Genomic DNA, 25,377 nt, shown 5'->3' on the forward strand with positions numbered 1-25,377 from the left:
CAGTGAAGCAGAGAGGAGTCAGAGAAACTCCCAGGTTTCTGGCTTGGGGAGCGGAGGCGGAGGTACCTTTCCTGGGGTGAGGGAACGTGGGGGAGGATGACAAGTTTAATCTTTGAAATATTGCTTTATTTTTCCCCACCTGACTTTCTGGTCAATCAGAATTCACTTTGGAGTCAAATACCTATTTACCTCTGTAGCTTCAAAAGATTCAACTTAAACAAGACAGGTTTAGTCTTGTGCCTAAAAAGATTCCGGCACGCCTCGGCCGGTCCTTACCAGCCCTTTCCTGAAAGTGATAGAATGTATCATTGATTATCTTCTCCTTCTCATCTCTTATGACTGAAACATTTTATCCCCATTTTTTGGTACCTACATGTTTCAATAAGAAGAACACATGATAATAAAGATTTTTCTGGTGATGTATTTATCACTTAAACCTGTAAGTTTTAAAAATAAAACTGCCTCAGAAAAGATTTTCTTTGTAGATGTAGCTAACTGTGGTTGGAAATTAACTGGAAGAATGTTTGAGGCTTGCTGATTTTCTCTCCTAAATATCTGAAATATAGGATTATGGGAAGGTAGAGACCTCTCACAACCTGGTCTCATCTCTGCCTCACATTGTTTCCTGGAGCATTTTGTCTGTCACTGGACCTATCAGTTTAAGGTCACGCAGGGAATTCATAGTATTACATATGTAGTGATTTTGCTGTAGGTAACGTGAAACATACTGGAAACCAACAGAAGAAAAACCTTAGGAGCCATGTATTAGAGTAGATTTCCGTTTGCTTCCAAAACAAAATCCTGACTTTGGTTACTAATCAGTGTTCATAACGACCAGCTTTAGGTAAATAAGGATCTGCCTAAACAGGATGTCGCTAAGGAGATGTTTGCACCTTTATCCTCTGGGGAAGGAGCAAAGTCAACAATGATGGTTCTTAGAATAGAGTTTCTCTCTTAGCAGGCTGTCTTCCTTCAAGACGCATTCTAAATGCAGACTTCCTAAGTCACCATCATCTTTAGAAAGGAAGCAGAAACCACACAAAAGCTCAGTGTCGGCCAAGTAGAAGTCTGTGGATTATAAACTCTGTGAGGGCAGAGACCAGGGCTGTTGTTCATACCGGTGTCCCGAACAACTAGCTCCGTGTCCCGTATGTGTTGGTGCCCAAGAAATGCCTGTTCAGTGTATTTCAGTGACTGAATAAATGGAAGATTCTGAATTTTCTGGTAGTAGGGAAAGTCTCCATATATACAGAAAAGTACACAAATCATAAATTTGGTGAATTTTCACAAAGTGAACAGACTCGTGAACCCAGTACCTAGATGAAGAACTAGAATAGGGCCAGTTCCCCCAGAACCCCACTGTGCCCCGTCCAGTCACTGCTCCTCCCAGAGTACCTACTCTCCTGACCTCTAATGCCATGCTTCTGTTTTGCCCATTTTTGAACTTCATATAAATATGTACTCTCTCATGTCTTTCACTCCTTGTAACAGCAGTGAGATTCCTCGTGGTGTTGGGAGTAGTCCGTTTATTCTCATTGCATCCATCGTCTGACTAGAGCACAGTTCATCCCTTCTACTGTTGATGATCTCCCGGGTTGTTTCCAGTTTGGGGCTATTTCAGAGAGTCCTGCTATGCATGTTTTGGTACCTGTCTTCGAGCGAGCATAGGTATGCATTTCTGTTAGGTTTTTAGTTGCGGGTGGAATTACTGTATCATAAAGTGTGTGAATGTCCAGTTGTGGTAGATACTACCTAACGAGTGTCTAGGTTACACTCCAAGCAGCAGAGTTCCTGCTGCAGTACCTCTGTGACCAGTGCTTGATAGCAGGTCTTTTTCTTTTTAGGCCCTCTGGTAGGTGAGTAGACGTATCATATTGGAGTTTTAACGTGCACTTTCCTGATGACCGATAAAGTTGAGCGTTTCTTCACATGCTTACATGGTCGGAGATCCTCTTTTGTGAAGTACCTATTCTACTTTTGCTCATTTTTCTTTTGAATTGTCTGCCTTTTTTTTTTTTTTTTTTTACACTGAAATCTCTGTATAGTGTGGATACAGGTCCTTCGTTGGACAAGTGGAATGCAAAAGTCCCCCACTCTAGAGCTTGTTGTCTCGCTGTCTTAATGGTGTCTTTTGATGAAAAGTGCTTAATCTTACTTAGTCCAGTTTATCAGTTTTGTCCTGTAAGGTTAGCAGCTTTTTGTGTCCTGTTTAGGAAATATTGCCTACTCCAAGTTCATGAAGTTTTGTCCTCCACCTTCGTTGCAACTAGAATATTAAGGCAGGATCCTTCCTTCTAATCTCTTGGTTCTTAACCTCTTGAAAATCCTGGCTCCCAGTGAGACTCTGACTAAAACTCTGGGCCCTCTGCACAGACATGCACACGTGCGCACACTCAGCAAACCTCCCTGCAGCTTCAGGGAGTTCTCAGACTGAGGCCTGTCTGTTGGCCCCTCGTTGGAGAACCCGTAACCTAGTCCAACCTGTCAGTTTGCAGATGAGGAAGTCGATGCCCAGAGACGGGGAGTCTCCCTGTCCCCAGCGGGGACTAACATTCCGCTCTCCTGACTCCCATTCCAGCGCCCTTGCCAGATCCGTCCCCGGCTGCAGCCATCCTGAGAACATGTCTCTGGCAGAGCTGCCGAAGGGAGAGACTTCTTAATTAAGGGAGGTTTCTATCCACTAGCAGCAAAACATGGCTCCACAATGCCGCTCGTGGACTGTGGTGTATTTACCGTAAATGTTAAGCTCCCCAGAGTCTGTGAGGAAGGTTTGTGAAGCTGAGCTGGGACTCATTATGGTCGATGCCTCTTCCTCTCGCTGTGACTCAGTGCCCTGGAGTTGCCGCGTTGACCCTTACTGTGTGCAGCTACCTTGGTGTCTTGATCGGTTCTGCCTGGAATTTTAAAAAGCACCTTACGTAATAAGATTCCAGTCCCAGTGCTCGAGTGGGTGAGGTTTACCAGAGTGGTTGCTCCAGGGAGAAAATTAAAACGGGTGGAGGCAGGAAAAGGAGCTCTGAGTTTCTTGACGAGTCTCGGTTTGCAGGAGTCGGTCAGTGGACAAGCGGGGCCACAGCTTCTAGAAGCATTCACTAATGACTTTATCGGTGCCCTGCCTTTTTACCTGCCGCTGCCTGCAGTGGCGGCGTAAAAGGTCCTAAGTGCATGAGGCGGCCTACAGGTAACATGATCAGGTATTTTTGAGAGCGCTTACACGCCAGTGCTCAGAGCCTCCGGAACCAGTCCTGTTATACCTTGTGAGCGGTGCCCACACTACATGTCACACCTGCAGCGCAGACCACGGTCTGGATCCCAGGGTGAAAAAGACTGTTCGGATCTTTGGGCCACACCCTGAAACACAGACTGAATGATCTCATCCTCAGCACAAAGAAGGTCAAGCCCGTAACACCGTCTGCAAATGGGATCCTGTGAGTCCCGACAGATAGCAGCACCCCGCTTAGTCCATGCCGTCGGACTTCTTTCCCGTAAACTCCCCCGAGAGCCTCTCCTCTGGTTTCATCAGGCACTTGTGACTCAGTAGATGGGGTGCTGGAAGGGCAGGTGTCTGAACAAGGTACATCTGTTCCATCACTGCAGGTGTTTACTGAGCACCTGCTGTGTGCCGGGTGCTGCACTAAGTAATGGGGAACCCGGGATGAATAGGACAAGGTCCCTGTCCTCAAGGAGCTCCCGGTGTAGGCAGAGGGACAGGAGAGCACTGTGCAGTGTGGTGAGTGCTGAGCTGGGCGTCAGCACAGGCACCGTGGGACCAGGAGGAACAGTGGCTGAATCGGCTGGGGAGCCCGGTGCTTCCAGGGGAAAAATCTGAACGGGATCGCGGCGTCTACCAGGCAGGGTGTGGTGGGAACGCCCTTCACCGCGGGCAAACTGGCGTCACACGCAGGGACATGGCAGCAGTGCGCTGGGGGTGGTTGGGAGGCATCGGGGGCTAGAAAGGGGGCCAAGGACGCTCACTTACATATGGCGTCTTGTCTTTGCCTTCCTTTCTCCTCCTTTTTCAAAGAGCTGCTAAATTCAGAGGTTGCAGCATGCTCCTATCTGAAAGGACTCCCTTACCCCAGAAGCTTGGGTGCCTTTGGCATCCGTATCACTGCTTCAGCAGATGCGGAAATCACTCTTTTCCCTCCTGTTGATCACGATGGCCCCCAGGGTCTCCTGGACCCTGTCAGGCCCCCAGGCTCTCCTGGAACCCCAGTCAGCCCATCGCTGTTCTACTCCAAAGATGAGTCTGATCCGAATACCACAGGACCTCCACTGAGCATCTACTCAGTAAGCCTCAGTGTTCTTACTCTCTCTTCTTTTCTCTTTTAGGCCTGAAGAAATCAATGATTTATAGTTCTCTAAAACTGCGTAAAATGTGGAAAGGATGGCTGAGAAAAACATCCTGATTTTGCTTGCTTTTATCTATGTTATGTGTAGCTGAATAAAATGATCCTTTTTGACGGAACAGCGTCTGTTACTCTGACCTATTTGGTTGAATTTGAAGAGGTCTTGGTTTGCATGATACTGTACTGGATTTTGGAAATGTATGCGTCAGACCTTTATCCGGGGGGAACCAATACCTTTGAGGACTCAGCATGAGAAGAGTCCTCGTTACACACAGCACCATCTGGGCCCTGCTTTCCTGAGAGCTTCGGCTGTGGTCTGTTTGGCAACGAGGGTCAGAGGTCTAAGTGGCGGTGCACGCGCTGTGGACCGGCAGCCCCGCGCTAGGGCAGGAGCTTTGGCTCTGTCTGCCTCGGCTCCATCCGCTCACTCGGTTTTCTCCAGTGAGAGCGCCAGTCAGCATCTTCCTGGATCTGGGTGTTTAACATTTCTCCTTGTTCTCCATGAGGGTGTGTGGCAGTGACTCAAGTGAGGAACCTGCAACAGACCGGTGCAGAGCTTTCCCATGTAACAGGAGCGTTTGGGGAGCAGGAAACGACAAAGGACTCATCAGCTCAAAGAACTGGAAAGTCAGAGGTTGGTGGGCTTCAGAGTTGGATTGATTTAGGGGGTTAACAGACCAATTTCTGTCCTTTCTCCATCCTTTGCCACATTGACATCACACTAAGGCCAGCTCTCCTCTTAACTCTGAGACCCCTGACAACAGCCTCAAGGGCTGTGTGCACCCCCATCTGCATCTGGGGAGACAGGGGGAGTTCCTTTCAGAAGCCCTCTTAGAAAAGCAACAGAACTGCAACAGTTCCCAGCAAGCCTCTGTCTGGATTCCTGGGCCCTAATGGGTAACTTGCCCATCACTGCACCAGGAATGGCTGGGGGGAACCAGGCCAAGGAGCTTGGACCGGAGCCTGCCTCCCCTCCAGCTCATGGGCTGCAGGATGAGCTGACAGATGGATGGAAATGGGGGGATGGGGGGGAGGCAGCGTCTGTTCCCTCACCTGGCACATCATCTCTTCAGTCCAAGCTCAGGTTTTGTCTTTCTTTTCTCAGATTGTCTCTACCTCACCCTGTTTCCATTGCCCAGTGCTCTAGTGCAGACCCTTAGGTTCTTTTGAAAATTTGAACAATAGTTTCCTACTAATTTTTTCTACCTTTGGGTTCAGCTCATTCCAACCCAAAAGAGCTCAGGCTTAAGATATGACCAAACTGGGTTGAATCTTCGCTCCACTGCTGACTAGCTTTGTGACTTTGGGCAAGTTATTTAGTGTCTCTGAAGAGTTTTACCATCTCTGAAAAGGGAATAACAGTACAGACCTCCTTGGGCTGTAGTGAAGGTCCTGCAAGCCAAGTGTCCTATGTACTAGGACACTGCCTGGTAGCATTCAGTAAATGTCACTTCTGTCATTACTTTCTATTATTGTTTTTGTTACTGTTTTCTTCTGCAAGTGTTTTTGTTTTATTGGGTCAGGTTCTTCCTCAAGAAGCTAAAATGATTCCCCACTGCTTATGGGATAAAATAAGTATTTCTCATCAGCCTTGGTCAGTTCGGGCTGCCATGACAGATACCACACATTGGTTGGCTTATAAACAGCAGAAATTGATTTTTCACAGTTCTGGGGCCTGGAAGTCTGAGACCAGGTTTGCTGATATGGTCGGTTTCTGGTGAGAGCTTCTTCCTAGTTGCAGAGGCCTGTTTTCCCAGTGTCTTCTCTCACAGTGGAGCCAGCAGACCCAAAGCAAGGTCTCATGTTTCTTCTTATAAGGATACTAATCCCATTCATGAGGGTTCCACCCTCATGACCATGTTACCTGCCAAAGGCCCCACCTCTGAACATCATCACATTGGGGGTGGGGGTGGTGAGAGAATTCTGAGGGAACACAAACATTCAATCCATAACAAGATTATTCAAGACCTATAAGCTACAAAGTTGGTTCAAGATGGTGGAGTAGAAGAACGTGTGCTCACTCCCTCTTGCGAGAGCACTGGAATCACAACTAACTGCTGAACAGTCATCTATAGGAAGACACTGGAACTCACCAAAAAAGATACCCCACACGCAAAGACAAAGGAGAACCGCAGTGAGACGGTAGGAGGGGTGCAATCACAATAAAATCAAATCCCATAACCGCTGGGTGGGTGACTCACAGACTGGAGAACACTTATACCACAGAAGTCCACCCACTGAAGTGAAGGTTCTGAGCCCCACATCAGACTCCCCAACCTGGGGATCTGGTGACAGGAGGAGGAATTCCCAGAGAATCAGACTGCGACGGCTAGCGGGATTTGATTGCAGGATTTCAGCAGGACTGGGGGAAACAGAGACTCCACTCTTGGAGGGCACACACAAAGTAGTGTGTGCATCGGGACCCAGGGGAAGGAGCAGTGACACCATAGGAGTCTGAACCAACCTACCAGCTACTGTTGGAGGGTCTCCTGCAGAGGCCGGGGGTGGCTGTGGCTCACCATGGGGACAAGGACACTGGCAGCAGAAGCTCTGGGAAGTACTCATTGGCGTGAGCCCTGCCGGACTTGAGTCTGCCATTAACCCCACCAAAGAGCCTGTAGCCTCCAGTGCTGAGTCACCTCAGGCCAAACAACCAACAGGGAGGGAATGCAGCCCCACCCATCAGCAGACAAGTGGATTAAAGTTTTACTGAACTCTGGCCACCACCAGTCCCTCCCATCAGGAAGCTTGCACAAGCCTCTTAGATAGCCTCATCCACCAGAGGGCAGATCACAAAAGCAAGAAGACCCAGAATCCTGCAGCCTGTGGAACAAAAACCACATTCACAGAAAGACAGACGAAATGAAAAGGCGGAGGATTATGTACCAGATGAAGGAACAAGATAAAACCCCAGAGAAACAACTAAATGAAGTGGAGCTAGGAAACCTTCCAGAAAAAGAATTCAGGATAATGATAGTGAAGATGATCCAGGACCTTGGAAAAAGAATGGAGGCAAAGATTGAGAAGATGCAAGAAATGTTTAACAAAGACCTGGAAGAATTACAGAACAAACACCTAGAAGAATTAAAGAACAAACAAACAGAGATAAACAATACAATAACTGAAATGAAAAATACACTAGAAGGGATCAATAGCAGAATAACTGAGGCAGAAGAACAGATAAGTGACTTGGAAGACAGAATGGTGGAATTCACTGCCACGGAACAGAATAAAGAAAAAAGAATGAAAAGAAATGAAGACAACCTAAGAGACCTCGGGGACAGCATTTAACGCACCAACATTCGCATTGTTGGGGTCCCAGAAGGAGAAGAGAGAGAGAAAGGACCTGAGAAAATATTTGAAGAGATTATAATCAAAAACTTCCCTAACATGGGAAAGGAAATAGCCACCCAAGTCCAGGAAATGCAGAGAGTCCCAGGCAGGATAAACCCAAGGAGAAACACGCCAAGACACATAGTAATCAAATTGACAAAGAAAAATTATTAAAAGCAACAAGGGAAAAATGACAGATAACATACATGGGAACTCCCATAAGGTTAACAGCTGATTTCTCAGCAGAAACTCTACAAGCCAGAAGGGAGTGGCATGATATATTTAAAGTGATGAAAGGGAAGAACTTAGAACCAAGATTACTGTACCTGGCAAGGATATCATTCAGATTTGATGGAGAAGTCAAAAGCTTTACAGATAAGCAAAAGCTAAGAGAATTCAGCACCACCAAACCATGTACAACAAATGCTAAAGGAATCTCTCTAAGTGGGAAACAGAAGAGAAGAAAAGGACCTACACAAACAAACTCAAAACAATTAGAAAATGGTAATAAGAACATACATATCAATAATTACCTTAAACGTGAATGGATTAAATCCTCCAACTAAAAGACACAGGCTCACTGAATGGATACAAAAACAATACCCATATATATGCTGTCTACAAGAGACCCACTTCAGACCTAGGGATACATACAGACTGAAAGTGAGTGGATGGAAAAAGATATTCCATGCAATGGAAATCAAAAGAAAGCTGGAGTAGCAATACTCCTGTCTGATAAAATAGATGTTAAAATAAAGAATGTTACAAGAGACAAGGAAGAACACTACATAATGATCAAGGGATCAATCCAAGAAGAAGATATAACAATTATAAATATATATGCACGCAACATAGGAAAACCTCAATACATAAGGCAAATGCCAACGGCTATAAAAGAAGAAATTGACAGTAACACAATAATAGTGGGGGACTTTAACACCTCACTTACACCAATGGACAGATGATCCAGACAGAAAATAAATAAGGAAACACAAGCTTTAAATGACACAATAGACCAGATAGATTTAATTGATATTTATAGGACATTCCATCCAAAAACAGCAGATTACACTTCCTTCTCAAGTGCACACGGAACACTCTCCAGGATAGATCACATCTTGGGTCACAAATCAAGCCTCGGTAAATTTAAGAAAATTGAATTCATATCAAGAATCTTTTCTGACCACAATGCTATGAGATAAGAAATAAATTACAGGGGAAAAAATGTAATAACACAAATACATGGAGGCTAAACAATATACTACTGAATAACCAAGAGATCACTGAAGAAATCAAAGAGGAAATCAAAAAATACCTCAAGACAAATGACAACGAAAACATGATGATCCAAAACCTGTGGGATGCAGCAAAAGCAGTTCTAAGAGGGAAGTTTATAGCATTACAGTGCTACCTCAAGAAAAAGAAAAATCTCAAATAAACAATCTAACCTTACACCTAAAGGAACTAGAGAAAGAAGAACAAACAAAACCCAAAGTTAGTAGAAGGAAAGAAATCATAAAGATCAGAGCAGAAATAAATGAAATAGAAACAAAGAAAACAATAGCAAAGATCAATAAAACTAAAAGCTGGTTCTTTGAGAAGATATACAAAACTGATAAACCTTTAGCCAGACTCATCAAGTGAAAAGAGAGAGAGGACTCAAATCAATAAAATTAGAAATGAAAAAGGAGAAGTTACAATGGACACCAGAGAAATAGAAAGCCTCCTAAGAGACTACTACAAGCAACTCTATGCAAATAAAATGGGCAACCTGAAAGAAATGGACAAATTATTAGAAAGGTATAACCTTCCAAGACTGAACCAGGAAGAAACAGAAAATCTGAACAGACCAGTCACAAGTAATGAAATTGAAACTGTGATTAAAAATCTTCCAAGAAAAAAAAGTCCAGGACCAGATGGCTTCACAGGTGAATTCTATCAAACATTTACAGAAGAGCTAACACCAATCCTTCTCAAACTCTTCCAAAAAATTGCAGAGGAAGGAACACTCCCAAACTCCTTCTATAAGGCCACCATCACCCTGATACCAAAATCAGACAAAGGTACTACAAAAAAAATTACAGACCGATATCACTGATGAATACAGATGCAAAAATCCTCAACAAAATACTAGCAAACAGAATCCAACAACACATTAAAAGGATCATACACCATGATCAAGTGGGATTTATCCCAGGGATGCAAGGATTCTTCAATATACGCAGATCAGTCAACGGATACGCCATACTAACAATTTGAAGAATAAAAACCATATGATCATCTCAATAGATGCAGAAAAAGCTTTTGAGAAAATTTAACACCCATTTATGATAAAAACTCTCCGGAAAGTGGGCACAGAGGGAACCTACCTCAACATAATAAAGGCCATATATGACAAACCCACAGCAAACATCATTCTGAATGGTGAAAAACTGAAAGCATTTGCTCTAAGATCAGGAACAAGACAAGGATGTCCACTCTCACCACTCTTATTCTACATAGTTTTGGAAGTCCTAGCCAGCGGCAATCAGAGTTTAAAAAGAAGTAAAAGGAATACAAATGGGAAAAGAAGAAGTAAAACTGTCACTGTTTGCAGATGACATGGGACTATACATAGAGAATCCTAAAGATACCACCAGAAAACTACTAGAGCTAATCAGTGAATTTGGTAAAGTTGCAGGATACAAAATTAATGCACAGAAATCTCTTGCATTCCTAGGGACTTCCCTGGAAGTGGCGCAGTGGTTAAGAATCCGCCTGCCAATGCAGGGGACATGGGTTCGATCCCTGGTCCGGGAAGATCCCACATGCCACGGAGCAACTAAGCCCGTGTGCCACAACTACTGAGCCTGCATTCTAGAGCCTGAGTGCCACAACTACTGAGCCTGCGTTCTAGAGCCCGCGTGCCACAGCTACTGAAGCCTGCACACCTAGAGCCTGTGCTCCGCAACAAGCTAAGCCACCGCAATGAGAAGCACACGCACCACAACAAAGAGTAGCCCCACTCGCCACAACTAGAGAAAGCCTGCACACAGCAACGAAGATCCAACACAGCCAAAACTAAATAAATAAATTTATTTTAAAAAAAGAAATAGGGCTTCCCTGGTGGCGCAGTGGTTGGGAGTCCGCCTGCCGATGCAGGGGACATGGGTTCGTGCCCCAGTCCGGGAAGATCTCACATGCCGCAGAGCAGCTAGGCCCGTGAGCCATGGCCGCTGAGCCTGCGCGTCTGGAGCCTGTGCTCCGCAACGGGAGAGGCCACAGCGGTGAGAGGCCCGTGTACCGCAAAAAAAAAAAAAGAAAATAAAAGAAAAATAAATAAATAAAAGAAATAAAATAAATCTCTTGCATTCCTATACACTAACAATGAAAGATCAGAAAGAGAAATTAAGGAAACAATCCCATTCACCATTGCAACAAAAAGAATAAAATATCCAGGAATAAACCTACCTAAGGAGGTACTGTACTCAGAAAACTGTAAGACACTTATGAAAGAAATCAAAGATGACACAAACAGATGGAGAGATATACCATGTTCTTGGATTGGAAGAATCAATATTTTGAAAATGACTGTACTCCCCAAAGCAATCTACAGATTCAATGCAATCCCTATCAAATTACCAATGGCGTTTTTTACAGAAGTAGAACAAAAAATCTTAAAATTTGTATGGAGACACAAAAGACCCCAAATAGCCATAGCAGTCTTGAGCGAAAAAAATGAAGCTGGAGGAATCAGACTCCCTGACTTCAGACTATACTACAAAGCTACAGTAATCAAGACAATATGGTACTGGCACAAAAACAGAAATATAGATCAATGGAACAGGACAGAAAGGCCAGAGATGAACCCCCACACCTATGGTCAACTAATATATGACAAAGGAAGCAAGGATATACAATGGAGAAAAGACAGTCTCTTCAATAAGTGGTGCTGGGAAAGCTGGACAGCTCCATGTAAAAGAATGAAATTAGAACACTCCCTAACAGCATACACAAAAATAAACTCAAAATGGATTAGAGACCTAAATGTAAGACCGGACAGTATAAAACTCTTAGAGGAAAACATAGGAAGAACAGTTTGACATAAATCACAGCAAGATCTTTTTTGACCCACCTCCTAGAGTAATGGAAATAAAGTCAAAAATAAACAAATGGGAACTCATGAAACTTAAAAGCTTCTGCACAGCAAAGGAAACTATAAACAAGACAAAAAGACAACCCTCAGAATGGGAGAAGATATTTGCAAACAAATCAACAGACAAAGGATTAATCTCCAAAATATATAAACAGCTCATGCAGCTCAATATTAAAAAAACAACCCAATCCAAAAATGGTCAGAAGATCTAAATAGGCATTTCTCCAAAGAAGACATACAGATGGCCAAGAGGCACATGAAAACTGCTCAACATCACTAATTATTAGAGAAATGCAAATCAAAACTACGAGGTATCACCTCACACCAGTTAGAATGGGCATCATCAGAAAATGTACAAACAGCAAATGCTGGAGAGGATGTGGAGAAAAGGGAACCCTCTTGCGCTGTTGGTGGGAATGTAAATTGATACAGCCACTATGGAGAACAGTATGGAGGTTCCTTAAAAAACTAAAAATAAAATTACTATATGACCCAGCAATCCCACTACTGGCCATATACCCAGAGCAAACCATAAGTCAAAAAGACACATGCACCCCAATGTTCATTGCAGCACTATTTACAATAGCCAGGTCATGGAAGCAACCTAAATACCCATCAACATACGAATGGATAAAGAAGATGTGGTACATATATACAGTGGAAAAATACCAGCCATAAAAAGGAATGAAATTGTGTCATTTGTAGAGACATGGCTGGACCTAGAGACTGTCATACAGAGTGAAGTAAGTCAGAAAGAGAAAAACAAATATCGTATATTAATGCATACATGTGGAATCTAGAAAAATGGTACAGATGAACTGGTTTGCAAGGCAGTAACAGAGGTACAGATGTAGAGAACAAACGTATGGACACTAAGGGGGGAAAGCAGGGGTGCGGGCCTGGGGGAGTGGGATGAATTTGGAGTTTGGGATTGACACATATACAGTAATATGTATAAAATAGATAACTAATAAGAACCTGCTGTATTAAAAAATAATAAAATAAAATTTTTTTCAGAAGCCCTATAAGCTGGCTTTATTTTAACTTTAACTTGTCCCCCCTGTATCTAATATAGCCTTTTATGTCCCCAACTAGTTTAGACGGTAAATACTCAGAAGAGCACAGAACATCAGGGTAATTTTCCAGTGTGGGGATAACTGAGGCCGCAAGAGAGAAAATGACAGCCGAGGGTCAGAATGCACATGAGCATCGTGGCTGAGGCTTGACGCAGGCCTGCAAACTCCCTGGTCTGGTGCCTTTTCCTACACACCCCGTAGCTTCATAATTGATGAATGCTTGAGTCTCTTGTGTTCCACTTCTCCTAGATGTATTCTTATCTTCCTTTTCCTCAATGCATTTTGAAGTATAGATATCTAAGTTGGGAGTCATCAAACAGGTATATAAGGATGAGGGCTGAGACTTCATCTGAGGAAAAAGGAATTCTATGGCAGGAAGTAGCTCTTCTCGAACTCCAGGAGACCCAAAAAATAAACGTACCTGAGAGTCAGACTTCCTTCCAGCCGTGTTCTTGGGCAAGTTATTTAACCTTTCTGAGCTTCAGTTTCTGTGCTGTGAGGTAGGTACACTCATACCTCTCTGGCAGGGCTGGTATTAGAATTAAATGAGGAAACATATGTTCAGCACCTAGCATGGTTCTTGGCACACGATAATAGTTCATGTTTCTACAAGTCACTCTACTATTCAATTCAGATGGTGAGTTTGGATAGCTAGGGATAGCCTGCATATATCCGTCAGGAAAAGAGAAACAGTCCTGGGTATATCAAACAGGGGATTTTATCAAGGGAATTAGTTACAAAAGGGAGAAGGAGGGAGGGATGACTCCCAAGGATCAGGAAGCAGCTAACATCCCGAGGCTGCAATCTCCAAGCTGACCTGCTTGCTGTGATCCAGAGATGCTGCCTGTGGTGGTTTCAAAATATGTTTGCAAATTCTTTGACCGTCTTCCCATCAGTAGGTGGACTCTTAATTCTCCTTCCCTGAATATGGGCTGGCCTCAGTGACTTGTTTCTAACAGATAGAATGCAGCAAATGAGATAACCTGACTTACAAGATGAGATCCTAAAATGTGGCACACCTTCCCCTTGGCTCTCAGGGCACTCGCTCTTAGAGCCCAGCCGCCATGTTGTAAGGAAGCCCAGGCCACACAGAGAGGACGTATAACTGCTCTGGCCGACAGCACCAGCTGCCAGGCAAGTGAGTGAGTGACCGCGGCCAAGCATGAGACCCCAAGCCAGGACCACCAGTCAAACTCCCAGGACTCTGAGGGGGAATCACAAAATGATTATTGTTAGAAGTTGCTAAGTTTGGGGGAGCCTTGTTTTGCAGCATTGGATAATCGGCCCAATGCCCCTGCCACTGCGGGAGCTGCTAAAGCGGTCTCACCCCTGCCCAGAGGCCACAGGGGACCACGAATATTGGAGGCAAACCGGGGAACTTCGCTCTTCCCTCACCCTCCGACCTCCTGCCACCATCTCCAACTGGCAAAACCCGATAGGAAGTCACCAGGTAAGAAAGCCTGAGAAAGGTAGTTTACATTCCAGAGTGGAGTGTAAAGAATAGACGTGTGTCTGCATCCTACCAGATAAAAACTGCCACGTCCACTCCAGTGACAGGGCATCCGTGCACACCATTTAATCCATAGGTGACCCTCCCACGGTAACAGCAGCACCCCCAGCTCCACCGACACCAGGCACTATCCTTGGTACAAAAGAAAATGCTCTTGCTTTCTGGCAGAAAAGAACATTATATCCGTCTCTGGGTGATGCTAATTCCTCTTGCAATCACAGTCTCACCTGACTGTCGTGTAACCTAGAAACTAACATGTAAAGTTCACCACCGCTTCTTACAGAAAATGATAGAGGAGAATAAAGGGGGGTAAAAATACATACGAGGGCTTCCCTGGTGGTGCAGTGGTTGAGAGTCCGCCTGCCGATGCAGAGGACACAGGGTCGTGCCTCGGTCCGGGAGGATCCCACATGCCGCGGAGCGGCTGGGTCCGTGAGCCATGGCTGCTGGACCTGCACGTCCGGAGCCTGTGCTCCACAGTGGGAGAGGCCACAACAGTGAGAGGCCCATGTACCGCAAAAAAAAAAACATATGAGCCGGTCAGTGAGTGAGTGTGTGTACTACACATTATCAAGCAAGGAAGAAAATACACCCACCTAATTTTTCTGAACTGGTCAGGGTGTCACAGCAGACACGTCCAGCATCTTTCTTTCATCACCCGTTCCGTGTTTCTACTGTCCTACTGGGGTGACCCAATCTTCCCTCCTGCAGGACCTGCATCCTTAGTGGTCCTGTCTTTATTGGGTCGTTCTAGTCTTTTATTAACTTTCACTGTTGAACATGTTCCAAGTTTTGCGTGTTGAGTAGTGAGAATTTGATAATGCTTACTGTGCTAAGGACTGTTTCTTGCATTAACTCATTTACCCTCACTGCAACCCTATAAGGTCGGTACTATTACTATCCTACAAATGAGGAAACTGAGGCTCAGAGAGGTTAAATAATTTACCCAATGTCACACAGCTAGTTAAGCGGTAGAGCCAAGATCCACACACACGTTTGAATAGTCTGAATCCAGTCTAGGCGCCCGTAACCACTGTGCTTATCCACAGCTGGGCACACAGAAGGTACACGGTCAACGGTAGCTGTTACCATTCATGTTGCTTCCATTTGACTAATACTTGACTTTTGGGGAAGCTTTTACTCTCTGCCCTATAAAAATGACTAGTTGACTAAGTAAAGCCTAAATAAAGAAATCTCCCTGATATCTGGCTAGAATTCCTTAAAACACTCTGAGAATTCACAACTGTCTAATGCAAAGCCTGATTCCCAAAGCAGCGTCCCCTAGAATTGAGTCATGGCTTCCGGTCATAACATGTCCCTTTCTCAGCCGGGCAACCTCGGAAAAAGTTTGGGACTTGGTGACCCGAGACTCATGAGCAAATCCCAGGTGAGCTCTTCCCCAGAGCAGCCGGGAGACATCGGGCCTACCTGAGGGAGGCGACGGCTGAGCTTGCTCATGTGGTTGCAGCAGGAGCAGTCTTTGCGGATGGGAGAAAAAATGGCAAGGGTACGAGTACAAGGCAGTGCGGCCCTGGAGGGCTGCCCCGGCACACTGCGTGTGCCCACACAATCCCCAGGCGAGCGTCGGGAGAGCCGCGTGTTGAGAGGCCTTCTATACTCTGTCACGTGAGCAGAACTCCTTACAAGTAAGAGGTAGTCCTGTCGTTCCTAAGGTGTCTCCACGGCCAGTCCTGTGTTGTGGCTCCAGCTGGATCATGGATTCCTGCTCCACTGAGGTACTGTGTGGCCCCGTGTCTCCCCGCTGAGCCCTGCTCTCCAGGACCCCCAGTGCTGCTGGTCCCCTAACTACCAAAACACCCTCAGTGAACAGAAAGAAGCAGGAGTGTGAATTTGATCAGACTCACTGTATCTGACTAAGAGAAGATGCTCGTCGACCCAGGCATTCTGTGTGGTCCTGACCAAAAAGTTCCCGAGCTCATCTAACCACAGAAATGCCCACTGCCAACCTGTGCTGAGGAGCAAGTGGGTCCAGTGGCACAGGTACCAGTGAGTGTGCAAGTCCTTTAAATTAATGGAGGATGGAACGGAAGAGGGAAATGACCCAACAGTTGCCAAAGGCCTGTGAACACCAGGGGTCATACATAAACCGCTTCCTTTAATCCTTACCCTGCTTCAACAGCATCCGTATGATTCCTGTTTTTTTTTTTACAACCGAGGAAACTCAGGGTTAAAGAGGTTCCGTAGCGGGCCCACCACCCCACAGCTAGTACGTGGCGAGGCTGGGGTTTGCGTTCGGGTCTGTCCGGCTCAGAAGTCCACTTGCTGTTCAGCATCACACCCCACTTTGGCCCTTGCCTGCAAGAGGTGGGTAATTCTCTCCAAGTTCATCCAGATGATCTCTCCTGTGATTATTTTCAGCCATCACTAGCCTTGGGACTAAAGTCATCTGGCTTAGTTTCTCCTACACTATTTCTATTTCTTCTGAGATCAAGTGGAATGATAAAAACATTCCTTCCTAGAATGAGCTCCTTCTGGAGAGATGATGCCTGAAATATCAGACTCGCTGGGGAGCCTAGAGACCGTTTACCCTCCCTCACTGTCCCAGTGGGATAAGGAGGTCCCAGACAGGTTGCACCTTCCAAGGCCACACGTATTTGCTGACAGCCTGGACTAAAACCTGCAGCTTTTACATCCCACTTAATCCCCCCTTCACTTCAGCCTGCTCTTCTACCCACCCAGCAGGTAGGTCAATTGTAACAGCACCTAGGGTTTCAGTAGCTTTTATGAGATCAAGAAGAACAAAATCTCCAGGCTCATATTCTTTTCAGAAATTACAGGACACCCCACCTAAATGTAGCTCCTAACTCTAACTTGAGTTTCATTATCCTCAACCCCTTCCTATATGACCGACCAACTATAATGTTTGGGCTACAGATAAAAGAAAGTCTTTCCCTGGAATTCCAGGTTACCATGGGTTACGTGGAAGTATTATACATCAGGGACTGTAGCAGGTGGAAAAGCAGGAAAAGGCTAAAGGCTCTCAAGAGAATTGAATTCAACTGATAGTAATTCAATGTTGCTTAGCGATGTGGGGCTGGGGGGAGATGGGATCCCGCCCTCTGTAAGATTAGCAAGTAGGGAGAACAGAGTTCATCCTCATATCATAATACAAGATGAGAAGGGATCAATGCCATGAGGAGAAGTTCATGGATTAATTGACTTCGTACTTAATAAATGTTTAATAAATGCTAACTACATGTCAACTGGAGCACTAATAATGAATAAGACATTGTCCCAACCTAAGGATCTTACAATGCAGAAAAGTAGTCAGGTCAGTAAATTGTGAATTATGTTTCTCTGATAAATGCTGAATTATAGGGGTCACTATAGGCTGCTATGAAGATACATAAAAGTAAAGGCAAGTATTGTTTGAGTCCTCCCAGTGTGTCAGGCGCTATTGCCAGCATTCTCTCTGTATTTATTCATTTAATCCTCCCCACAGCCTTATGTAATAGGGACTCTTATCATCCCCTATTTTATACCTGAGGGAAGCTATACCCTGCACACTGTTTCACATCACAGTAGATGACAGCCAGGATTCAAAACTGGGGCGTCAGGTTCCAGAGCCCTTCCTTTTAGCCTCTTAGCTAAACCATCTTCCCATCACTTAGTGATCGCCTAGTCTGAAGGAAGGAGCAAGTGATGCCCAGCCTAGTACTTTAAGAACAAGTACGATTTACCCAGAAGAGGAGGAACAGTATCGCACACGTGGGGATAAAAGCCCTGAGTGAAGTCATCACCGTGCATTTAGGGAACTAAAGTTAACTCAAGAGCAATAAAATGCCAGGCTGATACCGTACAGAAGTGAGGCTGGAGAGATGACTGAAGCCAGATCATGAAAGGTCTTACAAGGCCTGTTAGTGTATTAATCATTATCCCCAGAGCAATGAAGAGCCAGCAGGGATTTTGAGCTGGAGAGTGGAAAACGATTTTCATTTTATGGAAATGATTATGGCCTCAACATGGAGAATGGATTTGAATGGACAGGACTCTGATCATCCAGTGGAGAGACAGTGGTGGTCTAGGGCACAATCACCAAGAATGGACCCAGAGAGACAACTTCAACTGATGTTTAGGAAGCAGACTCAGTACACGTTGATGGTTGAACATGGAGAAGGTGGCGTCAAGGTTCTGGCTGGGGCAACCAGGAGGATGGGGTGCTGTCTCCCAAGTCAGGGGTCCAGGACGAGGAGCAGATTTTGGGGTGATGAGGACGGTGATAAATTCAGGTCCTGGCATGCTGAGTTCGGAAGGAAAACCAGGAGAACAAGGCATCAAGTCATACAGGGGATAGTGAGGAAGTGTTAAATTGTATTCCTGTTCCCCTGAATGATCAGTGTTTCCTCCTTGGAGTGCCTGCCCTACGGGAGGATTAATTTTCTTTCCCCATAGACATCAGATTTAGCCTTATGACTTGTTTTGGCCAATGAAGTGAAAATGGAAGAGACACATGTCACTTCTGGACAGAAACTTAAGGAGTCAGCCCAGAGTCTATCCTGTCTTGTTTCCCCCTGCCATAGGACTGGCAGTGTTCCAGGCAGAGGCAACGCCAACAGTCTGGGTCACAGAGTGAAGAAAACGTGGAGCAGAGCCACAGCTGACCCACAATGCACTCTTAGCTTGAGTGGAAAACAAACATTTGTGGTTGTAGCCTCTGAGATTTGGGAAATACTTGTTACTGCAACATAACCTAGCCTATCCTGACTGACTAAGTGGGAAAGGTCACATTCAATTGGGAGTGTCAAAAAAGCTGAACCCTTACCTCACACCATACCAAAATTAACTCAAATGGATCAAAGCCTAAGTGTAACAGCTAAAAATATATAACTCTTAGAAGAAAACATGAGTAAATCATAACTTTGAATTAGTCAATGGTTTCTTAGAACACCAAAAGTGCAAGCAACAAAAGAAAAAAATATACTAGACATCATCAAAATTTTAAACTTTTGTGCTTCAATGGACACCATCAAGAAAGTGAAAAGACGACCCACAGAATGGGAGAAAATATCTGCAAATTATATATTGGAGAAGGTCCTTGTACCTAGGATATATAAAGAACTATTTAATTCAATAATAAGAAGACAACCATATTTTAAAATGGGCAAAGGATCTGAATAGACATTTTTCCAAAGAAGATAAACAGCCAATATGCACATGGAAAGATGCTCGACATCATTAGTCACCAGGAAAATGCAAATCAAACCACAGTGAGCTACCAGTTTACACCCACTAGGGTGGCCCTAATCAAAAAAACAGAAAATGGCAAGCATTGGTGAAGATGTGGAGAATCAGAGCCCTCAGCCACTGCTTGTGGGAACTGAGGGTGCAGCTGCTGTGGAAAACCATCAGGCACTTCCTCAAATGGTTAAACAGTTACCACATCATCCAACAAGCCCACTTTAAGCTACGCACCCAAGAGAAATGATCACAGATGCCCAAACAAAAACGTGTGTGCAAATACTCACAGCACGGTGATCCACGATAGCCGAGAAGTGGAAACATCCCAGTGTCCATCATGATGATGGACAAAGAAAATGTGGTATACCCCTTACAACGGAATAGTATGCAGCAATAGGAAAGAACGAAGTGCTGACACATGCTGCAGCGTGGGATGCACCTTGAGCACGTTACACTCAGCGAAAGAAGCCACACGCAAAAGACCCCATATTGTATGACTCAGTGTCTACTGAATACCCAGAATAGACAAATGTATAGAGAAGGTAGGTGAGTGGTTACCTGAGGCCAGAGGTGGGTAATGGAGGGGGCTTGGGAATGACAGCTAAGAGATGAGGGGTTTCTTTTTGGGTTATTGAAAATGTTCTAAAACTGATCGTGGTTATGGTTGCACAACTCTGGGAATACACTAAAAACCATTGAATTGTACTTAAATTCAGTGGTTTAAGTATATTAAACAGTGAATTGTATGGTATGTGAATTATATCTCAATAAAGCTTTTAAAAATAAACAGAAGAAAGGTCTTATGGAGAAGTCCCTTGAGATGGCCTCATAGGAATGGTAGGAGTTAAGGAGTTGACAGGAAACAGCAAGTAGGGCTTTAATTTTTTGGCCTGAGAATTTAGAGTTTAGTTTTAGGGTCTCAAACCAGGGCTGCCTCTCATCTCTAAGCCAAGCTAGACTTTAGGACACAGGGACAACTCAGAGGAGGTCCTACTCTGTTCGGTTGCCCTCCAGTGCAATGCCAAGAAATGCCTGGGTACATTGCTTCCAGCCCTCTGCTGGAGAGTAGGACTCCTCAGCCTGCCCCAGAGCCAGTGGTGCACTCCGAAGAGCTGCTGGGACTTTCGACTTGAGTATCTACACACCTCACATGTGAGGCAGCAGTGGCAAAACGGGGGGCCCATTGTGACGTCCGATGACATCCAGTCTTACCACAGTCGCATACTGAGTGCAAGTTTCTCAATGTCTTATAGAAATTGGAGAAGCAAGGACGATTCCTGAGACTGGAGGGACTTCTAAGAGGGAATTTGCAGTGATGACATATTTTCCTCGTTTGCTGCAGAGATGTAGCTAATCATCCTACAAAAGGCCCACAGACCTCCATGTCCTTGGGCAACTATGGCAGACGAAAGTCTCAGTCTGTTGATAGAGTCACTTCCCTCGAGAAGGATGGTGTAAGTCCTAGGGGGGTTCCCTGGGAAACAGACTCTGAGAAGGGGATCGGCCTGCAGGAGGTTTATTGGGGAGTGGTAGAGGAACAGCCCCTGGAAGAAAGCAAGGGCAGCGAGGGCAGGCTGAGGGAGAAGCTGGGCTGGGATGCAGCTTCAATAGCGGCCTCCGCTGGTCCTCCAGGGAAGCTCTGGGGCCGGGTGGCCTTGCAGAGTAATCCAGATTGGAGCACGGCAGCCAGGTCTGTGTTGCAAGGCAACAACTCTTCAGAACAGTTTCTTTCCTTTTCAGTTGTCTGGAACAACTCTCTTCCAGGTGTTTTCAACTATAGCACCTCAGAGCCCCTGTAATATAGAACAAACATTCAAATATTGGCTGTTTATATGTTAACACTTTTTTTTAGCCCTTTTCTCTAAAGATCTCACAGACCTGTGCAGCCCAGCATGGTGGCCACTAGACATGTGGCCATAGAGCCCTTGACATATGACCGCTGCAAAGTGAGATGTGATGTGCGTGTAGAATTTATGCCAGATTTCGAAGACTTAGCATGAAAAAAAGAATGTAGGATGGCTCATGAATAATTTTTAGTATTGATTGTATATTGAGATGATAATATTTTGGATACCTTGGCTAAATATATCATTAGTGCTAGTGTTAATACTAATTTCACCTGTTTCTTTTTACTTTTTAAGATTTTTTTTTTCTTGATATGGACCATTTTAAAAGTCTTTATTGAATTTGTTACAATATTGCTTCTGTTTTCTGTTTTGGTTTTTTGGCCCTGAGGCATGTGGGATCTTAGCTCCCCGACCAGGGATTGAACCCACACCCCCTACATTGGAAGGTGAAGTCTTAACCACTGGACCGCCAGGGAAGTCCCTACTTTTTTTGTTTTAATGTGCCACTGTACAGTTTAAAATTGTGGCTCCCACGATGTCTCCCCTGGGCAGTGCTCCCCTGGACCTTTTCAGACAGTCTGTACCCTGGTTTCTTTCTGAAGTGCCATGAAAACTGTTCTCTCTTCATGGGATGACCGGTAAGAACTCTCTTCATTTCTTCTAGTCACCCATGCCTTGCCCATGGAAGCTCTCACAAAAGTTTGTTGAGGAAAATGATGAAGCAGGAACATCCCACTTTGTTTGACTTCCCTCTTTTAGATGTTCCTGTGCCATTGTATCAGCTTCATCACGGATGGGAAAGAAGAAAGATTGTGGGTGTGTCGAGGGTGTGTAAAAGAAAGAGTAGCTTCTTAGGACTTCGTGATGTCATTCAAAGAAAGCAGTTGGGGAAAGATTATACAAACACAATGGCCACTATTTGTGCAGAGTCTTAACAGCTATATACATGTCTCTGAATCCTTTTTCACGGGCATTATCTAACTTAAGCCTCATAACAGTGCTGTGAGACATATATTTTTATTATTCTCATTTTGCAGGTGAGGGAACCCATCTCTCCAAACTCTGGTTTATATTACCTGCCTGGCCCTGTGGGATCTGAGGTTTTGACACCCTGTTCCTTGGCCAATTACATATTTTTATATTGAAAACTTAATTGAAACCAAATGAGTAAGGTTCCAATATATGCTTTAGTCCAAAAACCTTGATTGAAAATTTTCATCAAATGCATTTACATTGTGATTTAAATATTTATTTAGACTTGATTCCATCCCTGGTACAGGAGATTCCATTTCAGTTTTTCTTTTGTAACTATACTCTAGTTGTTTAACATAACCTTATTATGCATCCTTCATAACTCAAAGATAATTTTAAGGTTTCCTTTTTGGGAGGACCAGATGCTGAAAGCAGTTTGGTTTTCAAATTTTGGAGCTCTTCCAGAATCCGATGCTAATCGAAGCACATAACTGTGAATTCACTGGGAGGTGACCTATTTCCAAGTCAGCAGGTCAGGAAGGGGCTTGGGTAATATTTTCATTATTTTTATTAAGAGTACAGCCACAGCCACCACAAATGTAGAGCTCTCAGTGGTTTTATTTAACTAGAACAACAAACATATGTTTCCCAGATATCTTTATTCAAGGCAAAAGAAACAGATTTTCTTCCAACAAAAGAATGAGAGTTTTACAAATGTTTAACTCATTTATAAATGTAAAATACATTTATTTTTAAAATATGCAGTAAGCATATTTTATGATGTTTCTATCAGAATATTTTTATGCTTTATATATATATATATATATATATATATATATTTTTTTTTTTTTTGCGTTACGCGGGCCCCTTACCGCTGTTGCCTCTCCCGTTGCAGAGCACAGGCTCCGGACGCACAGGCTCAGCGGCCACGGCTCACGGGCCCAGCCGCTCCGCGGAACGTGGGATCCTCTCGGACCGGAGCACGAACCCGCGTCCCCCGCATCGGCAGGCGGACTCTCAACCACTGCGCCACCAGGGAAGCCCTATATATATTTTTATGTTTCCATCAGGTTTGCGTGTGAACCTTAAACTACATGATTATTTTACACGATTACGTACGTACGTACGATTTTGTAGCGAACACTCTTCTCAGTTTCTCTTTCCTTTTTACTCAAAGAAGACAAAGCGTTTCTACTTTCCAATTCCCAAATGATATTTCCACATAGTATTAACTTATCTAAAGGAAATACATATTCCTTCTATGCTTATTGCTGTTAGAAGCTTAATTATTGACTCAGAAAGTGCGTGGTTTAACGGGAAAGGTGCGACCTCTGGGGGTCGTTAGACTGGGGTTCCAATCCCAACCCTGCTGCTTGTCACCTGAGAAGCCCCAGGAGGTCATTCATCCTCTAAGAAGTTGGGTTTCCTCGTCTGGAAAATGGGGATAATGCCTACTTTGCAAGGGTTGGCATGAAGCTCAAAGTAAATGACTGTGGTAGTATTTTATCCATTGTAAAGCTGATGTATAATATCCTCTCTGATGAACTGCAGTGAAGAGGAGGCAGAGTGGTATAATGAAAAGAGCTGAGACTCTGAAGATGGAGGGGAAGGAAGGCAACATTGCTGTGCTCGCCTCCCCTTCACGTAAATTGTATCATTTTCCTACAATAACCCTGCCAGGTGGATGTTAATATTCCCATTTTGCACTCTGTTCTTCTCACTATACCTCTTAGATTTAAGTTCAAGCTTCCATTATACCAATTACTATGTAGCCTTGGGGACCACATTTATTCTAAGTCTCAGGGTTTGTTTTTTTCATTAATTGATTGATTAATTAATTAATTTGGCTGTGTCGGGACTTAATTGCTGCATGTGGGATATTTAGTTGTGGCATTTGGATTCTTAGTTGCGGCATGCGGACTCTTAGTTGTGGCATGCGGGATCTAGTTCCCCTACCAAGGATCGAACCCGGGCCCCCTGCCTTGGGAGTGCGGAATCCTACCCACTAGACCACCAGGGAAGTCCCGTCAGGGTTTTTTTTTTTAATCTGTAAAACTGTAGTGATATTAATCCTGACATCACATAGTAGCACCACAACTGCTTTTTTAGAGATGCCCAAACCCTTTTTAGAGCTAGATTAACTATAAATCAAAAGTAAAAGTTCAAATGCTTACCTTTAGGATCCGGTGGGATAATGTGCTTCGTAACACCTCGCTTTCAGTAGGAGTGCAGTAGAAAGTCTGGATCTGTACTAAGATTCCTGCACCAGCACAGTGCTTTGACTTTATTTTAAGATTTCTCAGCACACACGTCTCCTAAAATTTGTAGCAGTTTACATAGTGGAAATGGGACTGCAGAACGATTAGACCCTGGCCACCTTCCTGAAACAGCAATGCTGTCCTGAGAAACATAGTTGAAGGGTGAGTTGTGCACGTAGATGTCAGAAATCGCCAGGACAGCAGCAGGGAATGTGACCCTGGGGGGGCTGGTGAGCAGGGCTCCAAGGCCTGCAACGAATGTCGGAGGTCAGCAAGAGGAACAGTGTTCTGGCTCGTGGCCTGAGCCTCAGAGGGAGAGAGGTGCGGTCCGAGGGCAGCTGTGGGAGTCAGGAGATCGCGGGCTCCACCCCCTGGGCCTGTGGAGTGTGGTCCCTTCATGGCAAGTGCCCCCCTTCTGTCCGTGGTCCAGCTAGTCCATCTGTGCTAACCCCGCCAGCTAGTCAACAGCCATCCTGGATCTCAGTGACTGCTCTTGTTGGCAGGGTGGAGGGCCTGCCTGTGTCAGTCTGGTTTGATAGAGAACTTTCCAGGTGCACATTTAAAGGGAAAGGACATCTTCTGACTCCCAGGGAAGAGAAGCAGACACCTCGCAGGGCTGGGTTTTCTAAGGTGCTGAGAGAGCTCTCCCTCACTCTGTTCGTCCAGGAAGTTTTCCTGCCCGTAAATTGCATCTTCTT

General features: G+C 44.7%; 1 protein-coding gene and 1 long non-coding RNA gene across 6 annotated transcripts in view; one reads left to right on the forward strand and one right to left on the reverse strand.

The window, feature by feature from the left end:
- TAMM41 (TAM41 mitochondrial translocator assembly and maintenance homolog) overlaps positions 1-4,486 on the forward strand; it is a 55,039-nt gene extending 50,553 nt beyond the window's left edge. For all 5 annotated transcript variants that reach the window (XM_030840849.3, XM_060307503.2, XM_060307502.2 and 2 more), the window contains one exon: positions 4,333-4,486. In XM_030840849.3, the coding sequence (XP_030696709.1) occupies positions 4,333-4,409 (77 nt within the window). In that variant the 3' untranslated portion in view covers positions 4,410-4,486. The remainder of the gene's footprint in view (positions 1-4,332) is intronic.
- The window catches only part of LOC115844089 (uncharacterized), a 32,369-nt gene extending 7,210 nt beyond the window's left edge, over positions 1-25,159 (reverse strand). The window contains exons 1-2 of the long non-coding RNA XR_009565741.1: positions 24,596-25,159; positions 20,748-21,395 (exon numbers count right to left, since the gene is read on the reverse strand). This is a non-coding gene — a long non-coding RNA (uncharacterized lncRNA). The remainder of the gene's footprint in view (positions 1-20,747; positions 21,396-24,595) is intronic.
- Positions 25,160-25,377: the final 218 nt, after the last annotated feature.

This window comes from Globicephala melas, chromosome 11 (genome assembly GCF_963455315.2).
Source record: "Globicephala melas chromosome 11, mGloMel1.2, whole genome shotgun sequence".
NCBI lineage: Eukaryota > Metazoa > Chordata > Mammalia > Artiodactyla > Delphinidae > Globicephala > Globicephala melas.